Below are 24,810 nucleotides of genomic sequence, written 5' to 3'. Positions count from 1 at the left end.
TGTTGTGTATACTTTGTTTTAACGGCACCTTAAAAATCAAGCATACTGGACTTTAAATAGCTTTTCACTATTTCTCTGCAGTAACAGTTCAGACGATCAACCCATCATCAGCAATCACTGCATTACAACTAAATAAAACTAAAAAATAAATTTTGGAAAAACCATTTGGCAAAACGATGAGCATTCCAAATGCAGCCTTTTAAAACATTTACTTTCGGATAGGACAAAAGGAGAAGGGGAAATTTCCAAAAAGGCACATACCAGGAATCTGCTGCTTTCTTTCGGCTTGTGCTGGGTAAATATTTGTTGAGAAAATGTTGTGCTTTCAACATGGGATCATTGACTTTACCCACAAACCAGGAGAAAAGGCTTGTTTTCTTCGTCTTTGTGCAGTATTTGCATAGAAACAGATTCCCTGCTTCAGCTCTGACATCGATCAGCCTGTTAAATTGTCACAATACCATCACATTTGTCTTATTTATGACCTCTGTAAATGCAAGCCAGTACCCTTCACAAATGTGAGCTTATTCTGTGCATCAGATAACTTCATCATGATGGCCTGTATGCTGATTGAACAGTCAGGATACAAAAATCTGTATCAAATTACAAAGAATCAGTCAATTTGCATTTCCACTATACCATTCAAAGTGCACAATGATTAATAACTGTCCAGATCATAACTTCTTTTGTCACCAAAATTTATAAAAGTCAAACAGGCTGTTTTGCGTAGATAATAGCTCCAAGTAAAATCTCCCTCTGTAAAATGCTTTCTGTATGCTTGTCAATGTTGACTGCTTGGCATTTTGTTATGAACTCTGGCCTTTCGTACTGTCAGCCTTAAACTGACACTGGAAACCAACATGCCACTGAAACAAATGCGTGCTTGTGCGCACACACAAACGCAAACAAAGAAAGATATAGAAAAGTATGTTTATTCGGATACACTGTACTAATTGGACGTCCAAAATCCGGCTGTCTGAAAATCGGAATTATCTGAAAACTAGACTTTGAAAATATTTCATTTGATACTCAGTTAAATGAAATTTGAACTTATTGTCCAGATACCAGGACAATTCGGCTAGGCGCTAATCTAGTTCCCATGCTCCAAGTTAACCCGAACGACCCTCGACTCCACCCGAACCACCCAACCTATGATCGCAATCATGGCAGAAAGGCCAGCAGATATCCCCATGTGTAGCACTACAAAAAGGAAGCATAATTCATTGTCTGTGGCCAAGAAAGTGGAATTACTGCGGAAATTAGATAGAGGTGCATCAGTGTGAAAGCTGAGTGAGGAGTATGGGGTGGGCACCTCCACCATTTACGATTTAAAGAAATGCTGGAAAATCCTATTGCTGGCCCATCACCAACCCCTGACATCCTAGCTGAGCTCTTTCCCTCAAGTTCAACCTTCAGCCAGATGTAAGTAACCCAATATCCATTTTTGGAAATGGATAACAGGAAGACTACTTGGCAAGTACAAAAAAAACTTTTTTTCAAAATTTATGTATACATTATTTATTCTTTTTCCTACTTTATTTCAGGTATCTCTTATTCATTGAATGTAGTCTAAGACAAGCTACCTGATTTTATTGTCCAAAATCCAGGAAAATCCGAATTCTGACAGTCTCGGTCCCGAGGGTGCTGGATTTTGGACGTCCAACCTGTACACCAAAGAAGCCTCAGTAGTATTAAAAAAAAGTTTTAAACTCAATTTACTGTTAAGTCTGCACACTTCACCGATGTCAAAAAATAAACTCTTATTAATCATGGAGCATACAAATAATTTAAAGACTTCTGTTGGAGACCTGTGAATGCCAGTGTGGATTTTTTTTCCCCTCAACTCCCACCCCTCCTTGCAGCTTTCTACAAAAATTCAAGTACTTGAATTCTTCCTTCTGGTTCAACCAGCATTCAGTGATAATGAAATATAAAGAGAAAATGGTGGAAATACTCAGTAGCTCAGGTAGCAACCGCAGAGAAACAGTTAATGCTTCAGGTCGGTGACCTTTCTTCAGAATCGGAAAATGCTACACATAACTTAAAATGTTAACTCAGATTCTTGCTCCACATAGTACAGAATATGCAGGTTTATGGCTAGCATCTTACTAATTTTACAATAGGGATAAACAGAAACAAAAAAATTCCTTTTATACAAACATTCCTGACCATACAATCAATGAGAGTTTTGAAATGGTCAATAATTTGGCTCCTGAATGACATATATAGCTTACTGTTTCAACAGAAAGCTAAAGAATAGTCACTTTAATTATTGAGACACTATGCGGGTCAAATTCCTGCACAGTAGAATGGCTGCTTTTCTCTGTAATTGGCTTTCTAACAGAATTGCATTCTCAGAAATTATTCATTTCAAATTGCATGTTTGTATTTCATTAACAAGGCATGAATTATGGAGAAACATGCTATTATCCAGTTTTCATTTAAAATACATACATTTTATAAAAGAAAATACCCTAAAATTATTTGGAGAATGGTACTCCATTGTTCACTTTAGTAATACATTAGGCGTAGTTGCCTCAATGGTTCTGCATTTCAAAGGGAACAGGTTCTTTGAAAATAGTGCAGTCCTCTGAAGGCTCTCTTAACTGTTTTGGCCTAAAAGCATTGTATAATGGTACAGTCTTTGCACCGAAAGACTTCTCATCACCAATATTTGGACTTCTGTTATACATTGAGAATCTCTTTTATCTGTATTTCTAGTTTGTAGCCACAGCTTTCCTCAGAACAAATTACAAAATAATTGGAAATGCAAGCAGCACTATTTTGAAAGCTGTTCACAGATTCTGAAATGAACCTGTTAAAAACTAGAAATTGCTTTAAGCTGTGATAGTTTTGTTGGAACTTTTTTTTAATAAATACAACCTAAAACAAACAGAAGATTATTCAAATTTTCCAAAGTTTCGAAGGATGCTCTTGGATATTGAACCTTTCAGTCTAATATACAGCCAGCTCTCCTTGAGCATGTCCGTGTCTACAGCCAGCAAGGAGGGCACCAAGTACCTGGCCAGAGAACACTTACTTCTCAAGGAAACTAAACACGATTTCTCTGGATAGTCTCAATATCAAATAAATCTTAAAATTCCAGGAACTCTGATCAGTCCCACAGTTTGATCTGCCCGTCCCAGCCACACGTGATGACTTTGGATGTTTCATGTGGGTGCCAGATTGCACTAATGCAGACTTTATCGTGCGCTTTAATTCGACTGTAAAGTTTGGTTGTCTTCCAGTCCCAGATATTCAGTTTTCCATCTGCATCTCCTGAGGCAACATAGCTGTTGGTACAAAAAAAATTAGAATGCATGGAAAAGCTTGTTTTAAAATAGATTCCGAAGACTAGGATATTGGTTACTAGGTGTATTAAGGCCATGGATACTAAAATAAATACTTGTGCAAATTTTTCCAGCGACCAAGATTTAGTACTTTTCTTTCTATAAAATGAATTTATGTGGAAGTACAGCATAAGTTTAGACAACAGTATAATTCATCATTTAAATATGAATTTTTAAGGAAGCTATGAAACAGGAAGCTCCATGCAAATAGATTTGATAGATACCTTCCATCTGTGAAGCAAGACACAAGAAACCTCAGGAACAATGCACTATTTTTGAGGAGTTTCAATAATATATTAACAGCCAATACCTTCTGAGGTCAATCACTGAACATCAACTATTTGTTCCATTTTCTCATTTGTTTCAAATAGCAATAGTTTTCCACAGAATGTTCAGACAACTGTTATATAAACATCTATTTTCAATGCAAAAATCAATCGCTTCAATTACCAGGCTAAAGAATAGAGACATTCTAGTGAGTGGCTGTAAAAATAGAATAGTTTCATGCTTTACCCAAAGGTCATCTTAGTTTAATCTTTAACACTGCAAACTGCCTACTTTAAAAAAAAAATGTGGGCATCACTGGAAAGGCCAGCATTTATTGCCTATCCCTAATTGCCCTTGAGAAGGTTGTCATGAGCTGCCTTTTCGAACCACTGCAGTCCATGTGGTGCAGGTACGCCCACAGAGCTATCAGGTAGCAAGTTCCAGGATTTTGATCCTGCTATGATGAAGGAATGGCAATATACTTCCTAGTGAGGATGCTGTGTGACTTGGAGGGGAACCTGGTGGTGTTCCCATGCGTCTTAGGAAAACTATAGAAACCACAGAAAAATTACGGCACAGGAGGCAGCCATTCAGCCCATCGTGTCCATGCCAACCGAAAAAACTAGCCACCCAATCTAATCCCACCTTCCAGCACCTGATCCGTAGCCTCGCAGGTTACAGCACTTCTGTGCATGTCCACATACCATTAAATAAGTTGAGGGTTTCTGCCTCCACCATCGTTCCTGGCAGTGAATTCAAGACACCCACCACCCTATGGGTGCAAACGTTTTTCCTCATATCCCCTCTAATCCTTCTACCAATCACCTTAAATCTGTGCCTCCTGGAAACTGACCTCTCCGCTAAGCGAAACAGGTCTACTCTATCTAGGCCCCTCATAATTTTGTACAACTCAGTGTCCAATCTTTCCTCATAGCTGCAACTTTCAAGCCCTGGCAACATTCTTGTAAATCTCCTCTGTACTCCCTCCACAGCAATTATGTCCTTCCTGCAAAGTGATCAGAACTCTTCGCAATACTCCAGCTGTGGCCTAACCAGTGTTTTATACAGTTCCAGCATTACATCCCTGCTTTTGTATTCTGCCCTTGTCCTTCTAAATGGTAGAGGTCGCGGGTTTGGAAGGTGTGGTCAAAGAAGCCTCGGTGAGTTGCTGCAATGCATCTTGTAGAGCAGTGGTGGAGGGAGTGAATGTTTAAGGTGGTGGATTGGGTGTTGATCAAGCAAGCTGTTTTGTCCTGGATGGTGTTGAGCTTCTCGAGCGTTGTTGGGTCTGCACTCATCCAGGCCAGTGGAGAGTATTCTATCACTTGAAAAATTATATTTAAATGAATTCACCATAAAAAAGTCACAATTGAAAAACTCACCTCATATCAGGTGAAAAATCCACCTGACAGGCATAACCTGCCACCATGTGGCCCTTGAAGATCTTTTTCTTGTTGAGTCTAAATCTGTTTTGAGCTCCAAAGATTAAAATTTGGTTGTCCATTGATTGACATGCCAGCCATTTGCCTACACAGGAAACAAAGGAGAAATTAATCAGGTCTTTTGCACTTGTAACAGTATAAAAATATATCACACACAACAGTTACTATTTCAGGCTAAAGTGTAAACTGCTGCAAGTGCCAACCTTACAACAAAAATAATGTCTGGGTTTCTTTAATTCCCTCTATCTATTTTTCACGAAGACACATGTTATAAATAGTTCTTGTTGGTGCAATCAGACAGTTCCAAACATGGAAGATCTTGTGTATCTCACAGTGCATCTTTACCTTTGGAAGGTGGGGGGCAGGGGGGAACAAATAAAAATGCGGAAATGAAGTTAACCAGGATAATCACATGTAGTTCTGCTGAAAGTCATTTACAAGATAGTATCTAAGTAGAAGCCCAAGAACATAATACCTACGCACCATCTTGGAACATGGGGAATAGTAAGTTGCATTGGGTGGGAGTGGGTGGGGAAAGGAACAAAAATGTTAGTTTTCCCCTAAAATTAGTCTACCTTGCCCGCATTCAGGATTTTGGTGCTCAGCAGTAATGTACAACCCAACTGTAATTTTCACTTTAATGGATACAAACCATCCATAACTTTCAAATTATCACCTAACAGTCAAGATGAATGAGTTTTAAAATATAAACAAGAAATGTGGAAATATTCAGCAGGTCTGGCAACATCTGTGGAGAGAGAAGCAGAGTTAACGTTTCAGGTCAGTGACACTTCATCAGAACAGAAATTAGAAAAGTAAAATTTGCCAGTTCTGATGAAGGGTCACTGACCTGAAACGTTAACTCTGCTTCTCTCTCCACAGATGCTGCCAGACCCGCTGAGTATTTCCAGCATTTCTTTTTTTTAATTTCAGATTTCCAGCATCTGCAGTAATTTGCTTTTATTATATGGATGGGTTTTTGCTGTGGTCCCTCTCTGTCTTTAAATAAAAGGGGCAGTGTTTGCAAGTGTAGCAGATTGGGCAGCCAGATATTTGTGACAGAATAGTTAATTTCATATGAATGGCTCATACAAAGTACATCTCTAACAAAAACAATTTTTTTGACCTTTGCTACCTCACTCTCTACCTTTAAAACGCTCTCTAAAACCTACCTCTTTTGATCATCTGTTCTAATACTCAGTCAAATTTTGTTTGATAGCGCTCCTGAGAAATGCCTTAGACCTTTCACTATGTTAAAAGCACTATATAAATGCAAATTGCTGTTGTGATCAACTATATTAATAAAAAAAAAAAATTGCATCAGACATTTTTTTAAAAATGAAGTGAGGCTTAATGGTCAGGACGCTAAGTGCAGAGATTAGACAAACTCACCATTTGGTGACAAAGTTACTGCAGGCATGGAATGCATACTTGGCTCAGCAATGTACTTGAAGTCCACAGGAATGTCCCTGTAAGATAGCAAGAGAGACAGATAAGGTAATGGAAAAATCCCCATTTAAAGTTCTGCTAAAGTTCAGACTATTCAATCAGTCTGGCTGAGTCCCAGAGAATGTGCGGAGCTAAAACTCCAAAAGCATAAAGCGTGCGCTCACACAAAAACCTGTCAAAGTGATAAATAAGTGGGATAAAAGTTTCAAGAGGAAATCTCCATTGCTTTTTTATTGTTAAACACTGCAACTATTTCGCACTGTACAGAAAAACAAAGAAAACAAAGTGTATGTCATTCATTCGAGCATTACATTAGAGTGGTAAACCAGCCCATGAAAGGAAAGGAAAAGGGATGATTGTTGAACAAGCAGATAATGCAAACAACTGATGAACAGCTTAACATGGAGCTACTGCAATTATTAGACTGCTTTAAGAGTCACAGATAATGGATATTCCTAAGGGTTAGGCATTTATTTCTTTAGATAGACAATGCTCATGAATCTAAACATAATGGTTACAGCTGTGCTCAAAAAAATGTCAAAAACCTCTCTCTGCAATTCGTGTGGTTAAGGCAATAATTGCTTGAGGGTTAGGAAAAAGGAGTACAAAAGTGTTTTCAGTCAAAACTGATCATTTCCTTTAAAATATGTATTAATAAAATTTATACAATTTCAGTAATATTACTGTATCTCCTCCATTTTCTAAAAAATGACAGAATTCAAAGCTATGGGTATCCAACTGAAGCAGGAAGAGAATTGCAATATTGCAGCACTATAAAAATTCAGATAGCTAGAAAGTATTGCAATCATTTCATCCCTCTATTCAATCTATTTATTGAATGTTTGAATCTGTTGGTTTGAACAAGTGATGATAACCCAGGGTTTAAGACTGTAGCTATTTTGCCGACGTCAGCCTTCCCGCCCAGAGGCCAATTAAGGGCCTCTTCTCACTGCCGCTGGGATGTTACCTGTGGTGGGGGGGGGGCCTCTACTATGCAAGGAGGATGCCTTGGAAAACGAAGCGCCCACCCTGTGGCCTTGGGGTGGGTGGTCCCTCCTTCGTGGGCAACTGGTGGCCCACGGAGGACCGCCCCCGCATTCCTCCCAGCCCCCCCCCGGGAACCACTGTACTCCCTGGGAACTCCCTCCCCCTGGATTGAATGCCTTCCTGACTGGCCCTGCCCTGGCAACCCTGAATCCACTTGTCTGCATCCCAGGGTCTCCTCCATCTTTGCCACTGCAGGCCTGCTTCCGGTGGTGCTGCTGATACTGTTGAGCTACCAGTCCTCTGATTGGCCAGCAGCTCTGGGGGGCGGGATCCCTGTCCATATGAAGTGTTTAAAGAGGTGGGGTTCCAACCTCCTTCAACTTTGACCCCAAAAGACCGGAGGATCACTCTGCGGGTCAGAAGAATGCAGAGGCGGGGTTTCCCCGCCTTTTCGGCCTGACGCCGGGAACCCTGCCTCCTGCATAAAATCCAGCCCAAGGAGCGGGCTGGAGAATTAAAATGACTAGTGACCTGAAACTCAGGGTCATACTTGCAGACTGAACGGAGGTGTTCTGCAAAGCAATCACCCAATCCATGTTTGGCCTCCCCAATGACTGCATCATGAGTAGCGAATACATTATAATAAATTAAAAGAAGTACAAGTAAATTGCTGTTTCAACTGGAAGGAGTTATATGGGGCCCTGGATGGTGGGAAGAGAGGCAAAATAGTAGGCGTTGCATCTCCTGAGCCTGGATGGAATGGTGCTATGGGAAAGAGAGTGGGTATTGAGGGTAATAAGAGCAAAATACTGTGGATGGTGGAACTCTGAAATGAGAACAGAAAGTGCTGCAAATACTCAGCAGGTCTGGCAGCATCTGTGTAGAGAGAAACAGAGTTAACGTTTCAGGTCTGTGACCCTTCATCAGAACTGGCAAAAGTTAGAAATGTAACAGCCTTTGAGCAAGTCATAGAGAGATACAGCACTGAAACAGGCCCTTCGGCCCACCGAGTCTATGCCGACTATCAACCATCCATTTATACTAATCCTACATTAATCTCATATTCCCTACTACATCCCCACAATTCTCCTACCACCTACCTACACTAGGAGCAATTTACAATGGCCAATTTACCAACCAACCTGCAAATCTTTGGCTGTGGGAGGAAACCGGAGCACCCGGCGGAAACCCACGCAGTCACAGGGAGAACTTGCAAACTCCACACAGGCGGTACCCAGAACCGAACCAGGTCAGTGGAGCTGTGAGGCTGCAGTGCTAACCATGCGCCGCTGTGCCGCCCTGTGAAAGGGGAGAGGAGCGAAGAAGAACAAGAGGGAAGGACTGTGATAGGATGGAGGGGGAAAAGACCCAAATGACAGAGATGTCATGGAACAGAGTGCAAATGGAGTGCTAAATAGTTGTAGCAAAAGACAAAGCATGAATCCAGAGAGAATGCGAATGGCAGAATAATGAACAGCTCTGTCCGAAAGAAAAACATGAAAAACAAGTTTAAGAGGAGCACATGGTTAAAAAATAATAAAAAAGAAATGAAAATACATAAAAATTAATAAAAAATAATGGGGCTCATGGTCTGAAATTATTGAACACAATATTGAGTGCCTAATTGGAAGATGAGGTGCTGTTCCTTGAGCTTGCGTTAAAATTTACTAGAACACTGCAGCAGGCCGAGCACAGAAATGCGGGCATGGGAGCAGGGTGGTGAATTAAAATGGCAAGCAACCGGAAACTCATGGTCATGCTTGTGGACCGAGCGGAGGTGTTCAGCAAAGCAGTCGCCCAGTCTGCGTTTGGTCTCCCAATGTAGAGGAGACCGCACTGTGCGCAGCGAATACAGTATACTAAATTAAAAGTATAAGTAAATCGCTGCTTCACCTGGAAGGAGTGTTTGGGGGCTTGGATGGTGAGGAGGAGGTGGTAAAAAAACACTGGGGTAATTGAAGAGTAGACCAAGTTGTCACAGAGGGAACAGTACCTTTGGAATGCTGCAAGGGGAGGGGAGGGGAGGGGAAAATATGGTGGTAGCATCATACTGGAAGTGGAGGAGAATGATCTGCTGAGTGTGGAGGCTGATGGGTGGAAGGTGAGGACAAGGGGAACCCTATCATGGGGCTGGGAGGGAGGGGAAGGGGTGAGAGCAGAAATGAGAGAAATGGAACGGACACAGTCGAGGACCTGGTCAACAATGGTGGATGAGAATCCTTGGCTGAGGAAAAACGACAACACAGAGGAAGCACTGGAATGGAAGGTGGTGGCAGATGCGACAGAAAAACTGGGAGAATGGAACAGAGTCCTTAAGGATCTAAGGTGTGAGGAGGTGTAGTCCAGGTAGCTGAGGGAGTCAGTGAACTTATTGCAGATATTGGTCGACAGCCTATCCCCAGAAATGGAGATAGAGAAGTCGAGGAAGAGAGGGGAAGCGATCAGCCAAGTGAAGGTGAGGGTAGGGTGGAAACTGGAAACAAAGATGATGGAATTTTTCAGTTCGGGGTGAGAGGAGGAAACAGCACCAATACAGTCATCAACATGCTGGAAAAAAGAGATGAGGGAGGGGTCCTGGTAAGGACCAGAACAAAGAATGTTCCACATATCCAGAAAAGGCAGGCATAGTTAAGACAGATAGGGGTTCCCATAGAAACACTTTTCAACGGATCATTCTCCGCCATTTCCACAACTCCAGCACGATGCCATCACCAAACATATCTTCCCTCCATCTCCACTTTCAGCATTCTAAAGGGTCCGTTCCCTCCGTGACATCCTGGTCCACTCTTCAATCATCCCCAATAACCCCTCCACTAGCCACGGCATCTATTTGCTTGCCAAACAGCGTAAGCAGCATGTGATAGACAGAGCTAAGCGATCCCATAATCAACGGATCAGATCTAAGCTCTGCAGTCCTGTCACATCCAGCTGTGAATGGTGGTGGACAATTAAACAACTAACTGGAGGAGGTGGCTCCACAAATATCCCCATCCTCAATGATGGGGGAACCCAGCACATCAGTGCAAAAGATAAGGTTGAAGCATTTGCAACAATCTTCAGCCAGAAGTGCCGAGTTGATGATCCATCTCGGCCTCCTCCTGAATCCCCGAGCATCACAGATGCCAGTCTTCAGCCAATTTGATTCACTCCGCGTGATATCAAGAAACGACTGAAAGCACTGGATACTGCAAAGGCTATGGGCCCTGACAACATTCCGGCAATAGTGCTGAAGACTTGTGCTCCAGAACTTGCCGCGCCCGTAGCCAAGCTGTTCCGGTACAGTTACAACTCTGGCATCAACCCGGCGATGAGGAAAATTGCCCAGGTATGTCCTGTACACAAAAAGCACGACAAATCCAACCCAGTCAATTACCGCCCCATCAGTGTACTCTCAATCATCAGTAAAGTGATGGAAGGTGTCATTGACAGTGCTATCAAACAGCACTTGCTTAGCAATAATCTGCTCAGTGATGCTCAGTTTGGGTTCTGCCAGGGCCACTCAGCTCCTGACCTCATTTCAGCCTGGATTCAAACATGGACAAAAGAGCTGAACTCTAGAGGTGCAGTGCGTGTGACTGCCCTTGACATCAAGGCAGCATTTGACAGAGTATGGCATAAAGGAGCCCTAGCAAAACTGAAATCAATGGGAATCAGGGGGAAAACTCTCCGCTGGCTGGAGTCATACCTAGCACAAAGGAAGATGGTTGTGGTTGTTGAAGGTCAATCATCTCAGCTCCAGGACATCACTGCAGGAGTTCCTCAGGGTAATGTCCTAGGCCCTAACAATCTTCTGCTGCTTCATCAATAACCTTCCTTCAATCATAAGGTCAGAAGTGGGGATGTTCGCTGATGATTGCACAATGTTTAGCACCATTCACGACTCCTCAGATATTGAAGCAGTCTGTGTAGAAATGCAGCAAGACCTGGACAATATACAGGCTTGGGCTGATAAGTGGCAAGTAACATTCACGCCACACATGTGTCAGGCAATGACCATCTCCAACAAGAGAGAATCTAACCATCTCCCCTTGATATTCAATGGCATTACCATCGCTGAATCCCACTATCAACATCCTAGGGGCTACCATTGACCAGAAACTGAACTGGAGTAGCCATATAAATACCGTGGCTATAAGAGCAGGTCAGAGGCTAGGAATCCTGCAGCAAGTAACTTACCTCCTGACTCCCCAAAGCCTGTCCACCATCTACAAGGCACAAGTCAGGAGTGTGATGGAATACTCTCCACTTGCCTGGATGGGTTCAGCTCCAACACTCAAGAAGCTCGACACTTTCCAGGACAAAGCAGCCCGCTTAATGGCACCCCATTCACAAACATTCACTCCCTCCACCACCGACGCACTGTGGCAGCAGTGTGTACCATCGACAAGATGCATTGCAGCAATGCATCAAGGCTCCTTAGATAGCACCTTCCAAACCCACGACCTCTACTGCCTGGAAGGACAAGGGCAGCAGATGCATGGGAACACCATCCTGATTTGGAACTATATCGCCGTTCCTTCACCATCGCTGGGTCAAAATCCTGGAGCTCCCTTCCTAACAGCACTGTAGGTGTAGCTACTCCACATGGACTGCAGTGGTTCAAGAAGGCAGCTCACCACCAACTTTTCAAGGGCAATTAGGGATGGGCAATAAATGCTGGCCTGGCCAGCGCCGCCCACATCCCAGGAACGAATTTTAAAAAAAGCACAGGGTATGCAACACCTGCCCCTTTACCTCTTCCCTGCCCACAATCCAGTGCCCCAAACACTCCTTCCAGGTGAAATAGTGACTTAAATACACTTTTTTCAATTTAGGATGCTGCACTGAGGAAGCCGAATACAGATTGGGTTATCGCAAGCATGCCCCTGAGCTTCTGGCCACCTGTCATTTAAATTTTCTGCCCTGCTCCCACTCCGTCCTGGGCTTCCGACACTATTGTAATGAAGCTCAATGGAAGTTCGAGGAACAGGACCTCATCTTTTGATTAAGCACTTCACAATCTCAACATTGGGTTCAACTATTTCAGATCATAACCACTACTTTCATTTTTTTCAGTCAGCAGTTGTTGATAATAATTTTGCTAATGCATATATATCTCCTGTAGATCTATCTTTGTTTCTTTATTTGTCCCATTTCCATTCCGTTTGCCTTGCACCATCAGCCCTTTTGTCATTTAATCCCTCCTGCCTTTCACCCTATCACAGAGCTTCCCTTTTGTTCTTTCCACCTCCACATCTACCCCCTTTCACAGCCTCTGTACTTGCTTAAAACCTCTAATATCGCTAACTTTTCCAATTCTGATGAAAGGTCATCAACCTGAAATGTTAACTTAATTTCTCGCTCCAGCGATGCTGCTTGACCTTCTGAGTAGTTCCAGCATTTTCTGCTTTTATTTCAGATTTCCAACATCTACAGTATCTTGTTTCTGTACTTTATTTTAAGCACTGGTTGCGAATTGCTCAGTAATGGCATCATCAAGAGTGGGATGAGGGGGACAAAAAGTAACTTACGATGGTTATAGAGCCTGACAGAATGAAGGAGCTCACCAGAATCTCAGAATTATACAGCGTGGAAGACCATTTGGCCCCTTGTGTCTGTGCCAGCTCTTTGAAAATTCTATTCAATTACAGTCAGAGAGTCATTTACAGCACAGGAGACCATTCAGCCCATCGAGTTCATGCTGGCAATTAGTCCCACTTCTCTGCTCTTTCCCCATAGCCCTGCAAATATTTCCTTTACAAGCATTTATCCAATTTCCTGTTCAAAGTTATTATTGAATCTAGATCCATCAACCACCCTTCCAAGCTGTATATTTGAAATCATAAGAGGTTGCTGTGTAAATTCCCTCATGTTGCCTCTGCTTCTTTTGCTAATTACCTTAAATCTGTATCTTCTGGTTCCTGACCCTTCTGCCACTGTAAACAGTTTCTCCTTAATTACTCTATCGAAACCCATCAAGATTTTGAACATGTCTATCTCCCCTTAAGTGTCCCTGCTTGAAGCAAAACAGGAACTGTAACCATCTAAGGCATGCATTTAGTATGCGCCAGAATGCATTATAAGATGCTATAGAGGTAATGTCAAAATGACAGTGATGTGCTACACAATATAAACATGGAAACAAACATACACCTGTCTGATAGTCGAGGAAATGTGATAATTCAAGGCACATTAGGAAGATGATGATGAAACCAAAGAACTAGCAAAGGCAGTGCAGTCACATTGTTAACATCTGGCTATGACTGAGGAGCTCTTTCCCCAATGCCAAACTTGATTCCTTTAATGTTCTTCTCTGATTTTTCATTATTACTGTTGTTTAAGTGCCAGCTTAAGCTAGCATTCTTGCCTGAGGAACAGCACCTCACATTTGCAGCCAGTGTAATGGCCTCCCACAACACCTTAACTCCTGATTATACGTGGGTTGGCCCTCTGCACACTACAGAAAAAATCTCCTTGCCCTCGCACCATCAACTGTGACCTAGAGATCTTCATCTATAAATCTTCCACCTTCTCTGTAAGCAGTCTTTTTCATTTTGTGCACGCCACAGAGTGCTATATACAGTGCTTAAGTGATCATTTGCAGGTGCTTTTGGATCGGTTACTACAATTGTACTACAGTTGTGTACAGTTAACACACCTAACCACACCAGAACTTCCAGAAAAATTGTGTTTGTGAGACTGCACAAAAAAGGGCACTTAACATACTAAATTTTACAAGCCCCTCGACGCCAGGGGTGATGGTGGGGTGGCCTGTAGAATTCTGCCGGGAGCAGCCCGCCTCGATCCGCGACATCATGAAGGCCCCGCCAGATATTAGCAGCAGTGGCGAAGCTTTCATCTAAATATTGAAATTAGCATTAATGAAATGCATGAATAAAATTATCAGGGTGGGAGGGGTGGGGGAGCGGGGAAAACACTTTTTATTGGCTGTGGGGATGGTGGGAAGGGGTTGAAGGGCAAATGTGAGAAGGTTGAGGGGGGGAGGGGAGGGGCGGGGGAAGAGATGTTCGGTCGGGAATAAAAGAAGTTTTGTGAATATAGCGCAATGAAAAGACCATTGGGGGGGGGGGGGATTGGGAAAGGGCCTCCATCTCCTAATTATTTATTTAAAAAAAATTACATCTAATATACCTTTAAAAATTTAAATCTTTGCTAAGAGCTTGAAGCCCTTTAAAAATGGCGCTGGCAACTGCGCGGTGGCGCCGGATGCCGTCATCAGGGGCAGCTGTTCCACCCCCTGCATTTAAATCAGCCCCCGCATGTAATATCAAGGGGCCTGTGTGGCGGCACTTCCGTGTCGGAAGGCTGCCGCTTTCACAGCGCGCCGCCGCGGAGCGAGGTGCGCTGATAAAATTCAGCCCTGTGTGTCACGAGAAATTTCATCCCCGGAGGTCGTATCAATATGAAACACTTCATCCATTTCTGACAAAAAAACTAAAACAAGCTTTAAATAAATCAATGTTCGCTGGAACACAAATAAATCTTCTTTATACATTTTACCTGAATGTTCTCCATTTATATCTGGTTAACATGATTTGCCATTCTGACTAGTTGTGGCTTTGAGCTACATGAATACTGTCAAATATTAAGCAAATATTAAATGTCAGACATCCTTCAGGCAGTGTGTACATGTATTTTATTAAAACAGGTAATATTAAATGCTTCATGTGGAGGAACTGTTTCGGCACATCTGAGTCACAGCAAGAGAGGCAGGCATGTGAAAAATCAATCTGTAAAACAGTTTTGAAACAAAAAATGTCTGCCAACTAGTTAAAGCTGACACATAATTTAAAAAGATGCATTTATAATTTTATTAGTCATATCACTATGAATCTTTTTGCTCAAAAATTTCAGAGCTTCCCGTGATTTTCTGTGAACCATCTGGCTCCCTTCTGCTCAACAGATACTGCTCAATACCCAGGATTCTATACTCACACTCTACTATTAAAGATAAACTATTCTCAGTGCAACTGCCCAATTCTTAATTCAGTTTCTCCACTTTATTAAACACTTTTTTTTTTAAAACATGGCAAATACTTTCCTACTTTTGCTGTCGTATCTAAAGAATGACACACTGATCTTGGGCCAAATTATTTTCTCAACGTATGTTGAACGAACATTTATAGTCAGAGCAACACTGGTGAGAATTTTCCTTATTTAATTCCTATTATTAATTAAAGCAAAATGCATTTATTTTCCCCCACCCCCCACATCTCCAAAATCAAATCTATTTTGAAGTAGGAATAGGCTTATACTGACGTGTCCAGGCACACATCCAACCTTTTCTTATTGAGAACATAACACAAAATACCAGAGTAGTCCTAACTGACATTCTTTCCAGCTGTGAACGCACACTATACAACCGCTCGGTCAAGCCTATGCAACTGTAGTCGGGCCTGCAAAATGGCACAAAGCAACATCCTTACTAGCTGTCAGAAAGATCACCTTAAATCTTTTAAGGGCAGACAGCTTAAGTTTTAAATACAGTCCATGCCATCTTTAAAAGATAGATTCTGTTCTTGGTTCACTTATTACAAATTCACATGAGCTACATTCAAACATCTTGTTCCTATATGTTAAAGTGTGGCCGACAGCAAGTCAAGGACAAAGGCTCTAACACTAGAAAGCATTTCAAAAAACTGTAATGGAGTCATCTGCAGATCTGGTACCAGTCTATGGAAAAGGCTACAGTACAAAAACTTAAATACACTCCCCCTTTATAATATAGGGAGCAACCTAGGTCAAGATCAAAGCAACCAAACCTTTCCTATGTTGCCACAAACAAATTTTCCTCTCATTCTAATTAAACTCTAGCAGGATGCTACTTCAAAGGTTTATTTACTTCAAATCTCCACTGGAGCATGTATTTTAAGGCCATCTAAAACATAAAAGAACAAAAAGATTAAGCTATATTTGATATCTGTTACTTGCACTATGAAAGAGACACTGCAATGTTAATATTTAATCATACTACTAATACTGTTGCCTCCCCAAAATAAATAATGTCTCAAATGGTGACTTGACAATTATGGGATTAACAGGGAGGGAGAAAGGCATGGTGCACCCTTAGGGAGGGCCATTCTCTTGAACTAAGTGTGGTGTCAGAGGATTGAAAGCCCATCATCTAATTGGTCTCTTGATTATTAAAGTTGCATAAGGAGGAGCTAAAAAAAATGATGTGAATTTTAAAAAACATAGGGAATCAAAATATACTGTATGAAAAATGTGTGTAATAAAAACATTCACATCAAACTTGCCATTTCCTGCAGGTCATTTACAGTGTGACACCTCATGCACTTGTGACAAATAAAATAAGATGCAGGAAATGTACATCAGGTCAAGAGAAAAGATGAGTTATGACTTTTCAGATGTTGACTGGCCTGCTGTGTTTCTCCAACATTTTCTACTTTTATTTCGGATTTCCAGCAGTTGCAGATTTTTCTTTTATTATGCACTTTCTACAAATTATTTAATCTGATTAGCTGATAAAACTGGGTAACTTCTCCTCAACTCTGAATGTGAATGAGACCTCTAGGATATAAACTTATTATAATCAACATTACTCAATCCCGACCAGCTGCACAGCATTCCTTAGGTCTCAATGGAATTAGAGGCATAAAGTTACACTGAGCATTTTGCCCCATTTATATGAAGAAAAAGCTGCTGTTGAATTTGCTCCATTTACATCATAAGGCTAATTCAGCAACAATAGAAGACCTGCATGCATGCAAGCTTTGCACAGTTGTTCAGAAGTAGTTTTTAAACACTAAACATTTTCTTGATAGAAACTGGGGAAAATGATCAGTGCAAAATTAGGGCTTCAATCCTGTTGGAGCCTTCGGAATGTTGTGCAGCTGCTCAGGCTTAATGATGACGATTATAATGTTAAATTTATATCCTAGAGTTCTCATTCATGTTCACAGTTGGCAATTAGTTACCCAGTTTTAACTATTTGATGTTCACTACCTTCAGGGAGGTTAGATTTCTTTTCTTTCATGGTATGTGAGCGTCACTGGCAAGGCCAGCATTTGCTGTTCATCCATAATTGCCCTCGAGAAGGTGGTGGTGAGCTGCCTTCTTGAACCACTGCAGTCCTGTGGTGTAGGTACACCCACAGTGCTGTTAGGAAGGGAGTTCCAGGTTTTTGACCCAGCGACATAGAAGAAACAGCGATATAGTCAGGATGGTATGTGACTTGGAGTGGAACCTGCAGGTGGTGGTGTTCCCAAGTGTCTGCTGCCCTTGTCCTTCTAGGTGGTAGAGGTCGTGGGCTTGGAAGGTGTTGTCGAAGGAGGCTTGACGAGTTGCTGCAGTGCATCTTATCGATGGTACACACTGCTGCAACTGCGTATTGGTGGTGGAGGGAGTGAATGTTTAAGGTGATGGATGGGATGCCAATCAAGCGGGCTGCTTTGTCCTGTGTCGAGCTTCTTGAGTGTTGTTGGAGCTGCACTCATCCAGGCAAGTGGAGAATATTCCATCAGACTCCTGACTTGTGCCTTGTAGATGGTGGAAAGGCTTTGGGGAGTCAGGAAGCGAGTTACTTGTCACAGAATTCCCAGCCTCTGACCTGCTCCTGTAGCCAGTGTTTATGTGCCTGGACCAGTTAAGCTCCTCGTCAATGGTAACCCTCAGGATGTTGATGGTGGGGGATTAGGCAATTGTAATGCCATTGAACGTCAAGGAGTTAGATGGTTAAGATTCTCTCTTGTTGGAGATCGCCTGGCACTTGTGTGGTGCGAATGTTAACTTGCCACTTATCTCTCCCAGCCTAAATGTTGTCCAGGTCTTGCTGCATGTGGCATGGACTTCTTCAGCATCTGAGGAGTCTTAAATGGTACAGAACACTGTGCAACATCAGCGAACATCCTCACTTCTGACCTTATGATGGAGGGAAGGTCACTGATGAAGCAGTTGAAGATGGTTAGGCCTAGGACACTACCCTGAGGAAATCCTGTAGCGATGTCCTGGGGATGGGGATATGATTGGTCTCCAACAACCACAACCATCTTCCTTTGTGATAGGTATGACTCCGACAAGGGTAGGATTTTCCCTGATACCCACTGACTCCAGTTTTGCTAGGGTTCCTTGATGCCACACTCGGTCAAATGCTGCCTTAATGTCAAGGGCAGTCACTCTCATCTCACCTCTGGAATTCATCTTTTTTGTCCACGTTTGGACCAAGGCTGTATTGAGGTCTGGAGCTGAGAGGATTTGGCTAAACCCAAACTGAGCATCGGTGAGTAGATTACTGCCGCTTGATAGCACTGTTAATGACACCTTCCATCACTGATGATGATTGAGAGGAAGCTGACAGGGTGGTAATTGGCTGGATTGGATTTTTTTTTTAAGAATTACAATTAGTTTGTCCTGGTTTTTCTGGACAGGACATACCTGGGCAATTCTCCACATTGTTGGGTAGTCGCCAGTGTTGTAGCTGCACTGGATCAGCTTGGCTAGGGGAGCGGCTAGTTCTAGAGCACAACTCTTCAGTACTACAGCTGGGATGTTGTCAGGACCCACAGCCTTTGCTGTATTCAGTGCCTTCAGTGGTTTCTTGATATCACGACTGAATTTAATTGGCTGAAAGCTGGCATCTGTGATTCTGGGGTCCTCAGGAGGAGGCCAAGATGGTTGCAAATGCATCAGCCTTGTCTTTTGCACTGACATGCTGGGCCCCCCCATCAATGGGGATGGGGATATTTGTGGAGCCACCAGCTCCAGTTAGTTGTTTAATTGCCCACCATCATTCACAATTGGATTTGGCAGGACTGCAGAGCTTTGAACTGATTCATTGGTTTTGGGATCGATTTGCTCTCTCTATAGCATGTGGCTTTCGCTGTTTAGCATACATGTCATTCTATGTTGTAACTTCACCAGATTGGCAGCTCATTGGTTAGGTATGCTGCGTGCTGCTCCTGGCATGCTCTCCTGCGCTCCTCACTGAACCAGGGTCGATCCCTTGGCTTGATGGTAATGGTGGAGTGAGGGCTTTGCCGGGCCATGAGATTACAGATTGTGGTTGGATACAATTCTGCTGCTGCTGATGGCCCACAGCGCCTCATGGATGCCCAGTTCTGAGCTGCTAGATCTGTTCTGAATCTATCTCATTTAGCACAGTGGTAGTGCCACACAACATGATGGAGCGTGTCCTCACAGGGAAGATGGGACTTCATCTCCACAAGGACTGTGCAGTGGTAACTCCTACCAATAGTGTCATGGACAGATGCATCTGCAACAGGTAGATTGGTGTGGCTGTTAGCTCTCTCAAGACCTACTGTAGGCTCAGCCAGCTTGGTCAGTAGTGGTGCTACCGAGTCACTTTTGGTGATGGGCATTGAAGTCCTCCACCCAGAGTACTTTTTGTGTCCTTGCTACCCTCAGTGCTTCTTCCAAGTGGTGTTCAACATAGAGGATTACTAATTCATCAGCTGAGGGAGGGCAGTAGGTGGTAATCAGCAGGAAGTTTCCTTGTCCATGTTTAACCTGATGCCATGAGACTTCATGGATTCTGGAGTCGATGTTGAGGACTCCCAGGGCCACTCCCTCCCGATTGTACACCACTGTGCTGCAAAGTTCTAGTTGTGCCCTTCCCTGATATGAGGGGAAGGTTCATGTAGACCAGCAGTGATGATAACCTGTTGCTTTCCTGTGGTGGTGGGATGAGATTCCAATCAGAAACAAGATGTTAGCTCAGATACACACAATAGAGGTGGCAGTTTGCTGTTGGAGGAATTCACCTTCCTCGAATGGGTCACCTTTATGTTACAGGATTGCTATGACACACTTGCTGGTGACAACTCTGCAAAGCAACTGAAATAGAAATGGTTACATTTACTCTTAAACCATCAATCCATTCCTCAGATATTTTCTAACTTATTTTTCCCCCAAGAATTAAGCAGCATAATGCTAAGTGTTTTAGAAAGCAGTCTATTCCATGTATTTTTTTTTTAATTTTAGGAAATTATTCTTTAGCCTAAGGCTTTGCTTAAGGGATGCCAGTTTTGAGCAGAGATCCTCTCATTTGGGGATCACAGTTCAAGTTACGTACATAATTGCTTATTTATGCATTACTCATTCATGACGTGCAGCATTTCATTTTAAAGACTTGGAATATGTTCAAAATCAGCCAGAGAAAAGAGGCTCAATTCTGCCCACAGTAATAACTTAGGAAATTTTAAGTCCTTGCTGCTCTTTGAACTTTCCTAAATATATTCATGCCCTTTTCATGATAGGATTGTAAACATGGCTTTATCAGTTACACAGATTTATTAGAATCCGATACAGCTTAACAAAGTTCACAAGGTGTAGCCCCGTAATTGCTTTATTGACAAAAGCATGAAACTCAAAACATACAATCTGGATAATTTATCAATCGTTAATTTACAATTAATATATTTTCCTGCAGATATTAATCTGATTTCAAAGAAAAATATATTACACCTAGTGAGACACTCATAAAATTTAATGTAACTACACCTCTACAACTTTTTACTGAGCCTTCCCAGGTGTCTAGGATGGATGATGAGGGTGACATTGCCAGCAGCTACAGAAGAATGTGAAAATTCTGTGTGTTTTGCACATTAGGGGCAGAACTTTCAGACCCGGGTCCCGTTCCTGCCATCAGGATGAAATGCAGGTCAGGAACCCGGAAATGCCAGTGGCAGGATCCCAAGGGAGATTTTGGAAGAAGCAGCCACTCAGGGAGCCCTGATAAATTAAGGACAGCAGGTAGGCTCCCAAGTCTGGAGGGCCAATAGGTGGTATACAGCACTAAAAGACTGACAGCCCCACCGTCGGAGGTGGATGCTGCTGAGGTATGCAAGGAAGCACAGGGCACCTCCGTTCCTGGTCACCGGCCACAAATAGGGGATTTAACAAGGGCCAAAAGGATCAGGGCCATCAGACAGAAGGAGGAAGCCCGCCATAGTAATGGGCACTGCCATGGATGCAGCCTTTTATTAGTTATGTACCTTCTCCATTGAATGGGGCCTCTGGTTCCACTGGCTACCAGACCAGCCACCAGGAGCCTGCTACCATTTCACGAACAGCCTCCTGACTTGATGGGTACCCCGCCTGCCAGCCGGAAAATCCAGGCAGCATCGGGAGTGCCCTTAATTAAGCCCTCAAGGGGCTTAACTGGTTACCCACTGCGGCCGGTCGGGTAACAAGTCCTGCCGTCTCCCCGGTCTCCTGAAGAATCCCAAGGGTGCAAGAACATGGCATGGAGCTGGCCCGATGGGAATTCCCTCTCGTATTTAGCCCCACCCCCACCTCTTGACCCACCTCCATGGGCTCTTGTAAAATTCTGCCATAGATTTCTCAGAGTAGGGAATGCTAGCAGAGTATGGAACTTAGCCAGCAATAGCATAGGAGAGATGTATGATAGGGAACGGCTGGAACCTTCATTGATCCATTTTTGTCGAGAGTGCTTTGGTGAAGCGTTGGATATTATAGAGTCATTTATGGCACAAGGGGAGGCCATTTGGCCCATGCACTCCATGCCGGCTCTCCACGAAGCTATCTAGTCAGTCCCACTCCCCCGCTTAATCCTCATAGCCCTGCAAGTCTATTTCCCTCAAATGGCCATCCAACTTCCTCAAAGTCATTGACTGCCTCCGCTTCCACCACCCTTGCGGGCAGTGAGTTGCAGGCCATTACCACCCGTTGCTTAAAAATGTTCTTCCTCGTATTTGGTTGCTCAAAATAAACCAAGCGGCCCTTGTTATTCAGGTTAGCAAATTGTGGCAGACAGCATCTGGAATTGCACAATGAGCTTGCTTATATAAGGGCGGGTGGTGGAGGGGGCCGGGGTTGTGGTGAAATAACACTGATGAATTCTAAACCTTTTCCCTTTTATGAAACTCAAACCAGCAAAACGGTGCACCTTTCTAGATTAGGCACAATTATGTTATGGAAATGAAGTGGAAAAAACAGTGCATAAAGAAAAATACTGCCAGCATTAAGAAGTTACCTGTGTGCCCTTTTACTGTAGAAAATGTTGCTATGTTGCTGGAGTCAAGCAATTATCCTGACACATCCATCAATTCATGGGTTTGAGGGAGAAGCTAGTGTGTCATTATGATGCCATAAAGGCATTCCTTTTAGTCATAAGGTAACAATCATCTTTAAACCAGTAAGAAAGAACAAAACTCTTCTAAATAAGTACAGCTTCTCAGCTGCCCATTTGCCAACAAATGAAACAGCTTGGCACAGGTACTAAAACAGTAGCATAAGAAAATGAGAAGACAGGGATGTCTCAAAAATAAATGCAATAATGTTGCAAGATTTTCGTTCATGGAAGTTTCCAGTCTACATTGCTCTGTTACACAAGAAATATTCAACATGAACCCAATGAAATAAGGAGGCCATAATATGACCACTGGAATGTCAAAAGTGCAGTCTGAATGCAGCATACATAAAAAGCAACTGAAAGTTGAACAGTAAGCTCCAAGTGATTTCCAGTTTTTTTTTGGGCTGGTTTGAAGCAACAAGTTAAGGCTTTCTGTACCTCCTTCATAAAATATACTTATGAACTATCAATAATAAATTACACATACACAAGTAACCAATGAATTAGATTTCAGCCTCAACATGACTTCTTTCTCTCTAATCATAAAACAATACATGATCATGATTTATCACAGCACACTAAATGATTTGAAGCTGGGATATAGCAACTTTTAAGGTTTACAACAGCAAACAATTGCATGATCCCATTCTCAGCTTGGTGTTAAGCACCATGCCCGTCGTAAATCATATATAAATTTAATAGAAGTATTCAACTGCAGACAGATTAACAAGTTTAAGGTGTCAAATTCCACCAGGCAATCATTTTGTTCTTATATGAAAAAAACCTTGCACTATTTTTACGTTTAATTATTTTGTGTTTCTCTAGATTCAACACGTATTAACTAAAACAGGAAGAAAACACACAGCTCTTCCAAAATCAGTCTTTTGTGAGATGAAGAAATATTCTTTTTGTAGTTATTAGGGTAGCAAATCAAGTAGTGCAGATGACACCAAGAGCACAGCCAGACTTGTTCAGAAAGGCATCAGAGCTGCAAGACTCTCACAACTTGTATTAGAGACACACGCACCCACACCGAGTTAATCACCTGTGGTAATGCACACAGGGAGTCAAGAACAAATATAGTCTTGTGGTGAATGGGGTGAGAACAATGGGGATAATTGGATCAATGCACACCATCCTGACTTAGAACTATAGCTGGGATTTTATCCGGGTGATGGGGGTCTCGACCACCAGCAAAAGCACCGAGAGCCCCGGATCACCTACTTTGGGGAAGGCCCATCAGATCCCGGGAGTGGAAGTCTCGCCCGTTGAGAGCTACTGGCAAATCAGAGGTCAGCAGCTCTTTAACTGAGCCGTGCCACTGTGGAGCGGTAGCTGCTGCGGGTAGAGCACTCACTTGAGGCCTTGGACCCAGGCCACAGGTAAGTCTTGGTGGAAGGGGTTTCGCAGGGTGGAGGTCGTGGGGGAGGGGGGTCGCCAGTAAGGGCGGGGGGTGGTTTACAGCGGGGCCCTCCTCTTTCCCAATGCCGGGTCTCTCGTTCAAGTACTGTGCCTTTTCACGAAGGACCACCCTCCGGAGTCAGCAAGCAACCTGCACAGGTTTGCTTGGCCTGCTCCCCGTGTGGCGACAGACCCGCATGCCACTGGCCTACTTCCACCGGTGGCGGGATGAGGCCCTTAATTGGCATTAATTGCCCACTTAAGGGCTTCAATTGGTGGCGGGGCTGGAAGGCCGCTCACAGGCCTTCCCACCTTGGAATTAATTTGGGTGGAGGTGGAAAAGTGGCGGGGTTCCCCACCACTGCCACCATCCCGCCTGATTATATGCTCTCCCAGTCTCCAAGCCTGACGTTGGGGAGAGCATAAAATTCCCCCTTATACCTCTGTTCCTTCACTGTTGCTGGGTCTAAAACCTGGAACTCCCTCCCTAATAACACTGTGGGTGTACCTACTCCACATGGTCTGCAGCAGTTCAAGGCAGCAGCTCACCACCACCTTTTCAAGGGAAATTAGAGATGGGCAATAAATGCTGGTCTTGCCAGTGACGCCCACATCCCAAGAACGAATACAAACAAAAATTACTTATAATTAAAAAGTAAAGGCTACAATAATTTTGGAAGCAACAGTTGTAAAATTGGCTGGAGCACAGGAGTTTCTCAATGATACGGGCAGAGGAGCTGGGACTCATAAAACTGAGGCACAGGTGAGTGCAGGTATAATTACAACGTTGCAAGTTTACAATAGCAGCTTCCATTATAAATGTGGACACAGGCAGGAACTT

The 24,810-nt window shown here is 43.1% G+C and overlaps 1 protein-coding gene across 1 annotated transcript in view; it reads right to left on the bottom strand.

Annotated features, from left to right (window-relative positions):
- Window positions 1-720: 720 nt before the first annotated feature.
- Window positions 721-24,810, bottom strand: part of cdc40 (cell division cycle 40 homolog (S. cerevisiae)) — a 207,511-nt gene continuing 183,421 nt past the window's right edge. The window contains exons 13-15 of the mRNA XM_068027281.1: window positions 6,452-6,528; window positions 5,000-5,144; window positions 721-3,293 (exon numbers count right to left, since the gene is read on the bottom strand). Coding sequence (XP_067883382.1) covers window positions 3,116-3,293; window positions 5,000-5,144; window positions 6,452-6,528 — 400 coding nt within the window. The 3' untranslated portion in view covers window positions 721-3,115. The remainder of the gene's footprint in view (window positions 3,294-4,999; window positions 5,145-6,451; window positions 6,529-24,810) is intronic.

The sequence above is a fragment of the Heterodontus francisci genome, chromosome 3, assembly GCF_036365525.1.
Source record: "Heterodontus francisci isolate sHetFra1 chromosome 3, sHetFra1.hap1, whole genome shotgun sequence".
NCBI classification, from domain to species: Eukaryota; Metazoa; Chordata; class Chondrichthyes; order Heterodontiformes; family Heterodontidae; genus Heterodontus; species Heterodontus francisci.
Note: the sequence above shows the minus strand (reverse complement) of the source record. Positions and strands in the feature narration are given on the sequence as shown.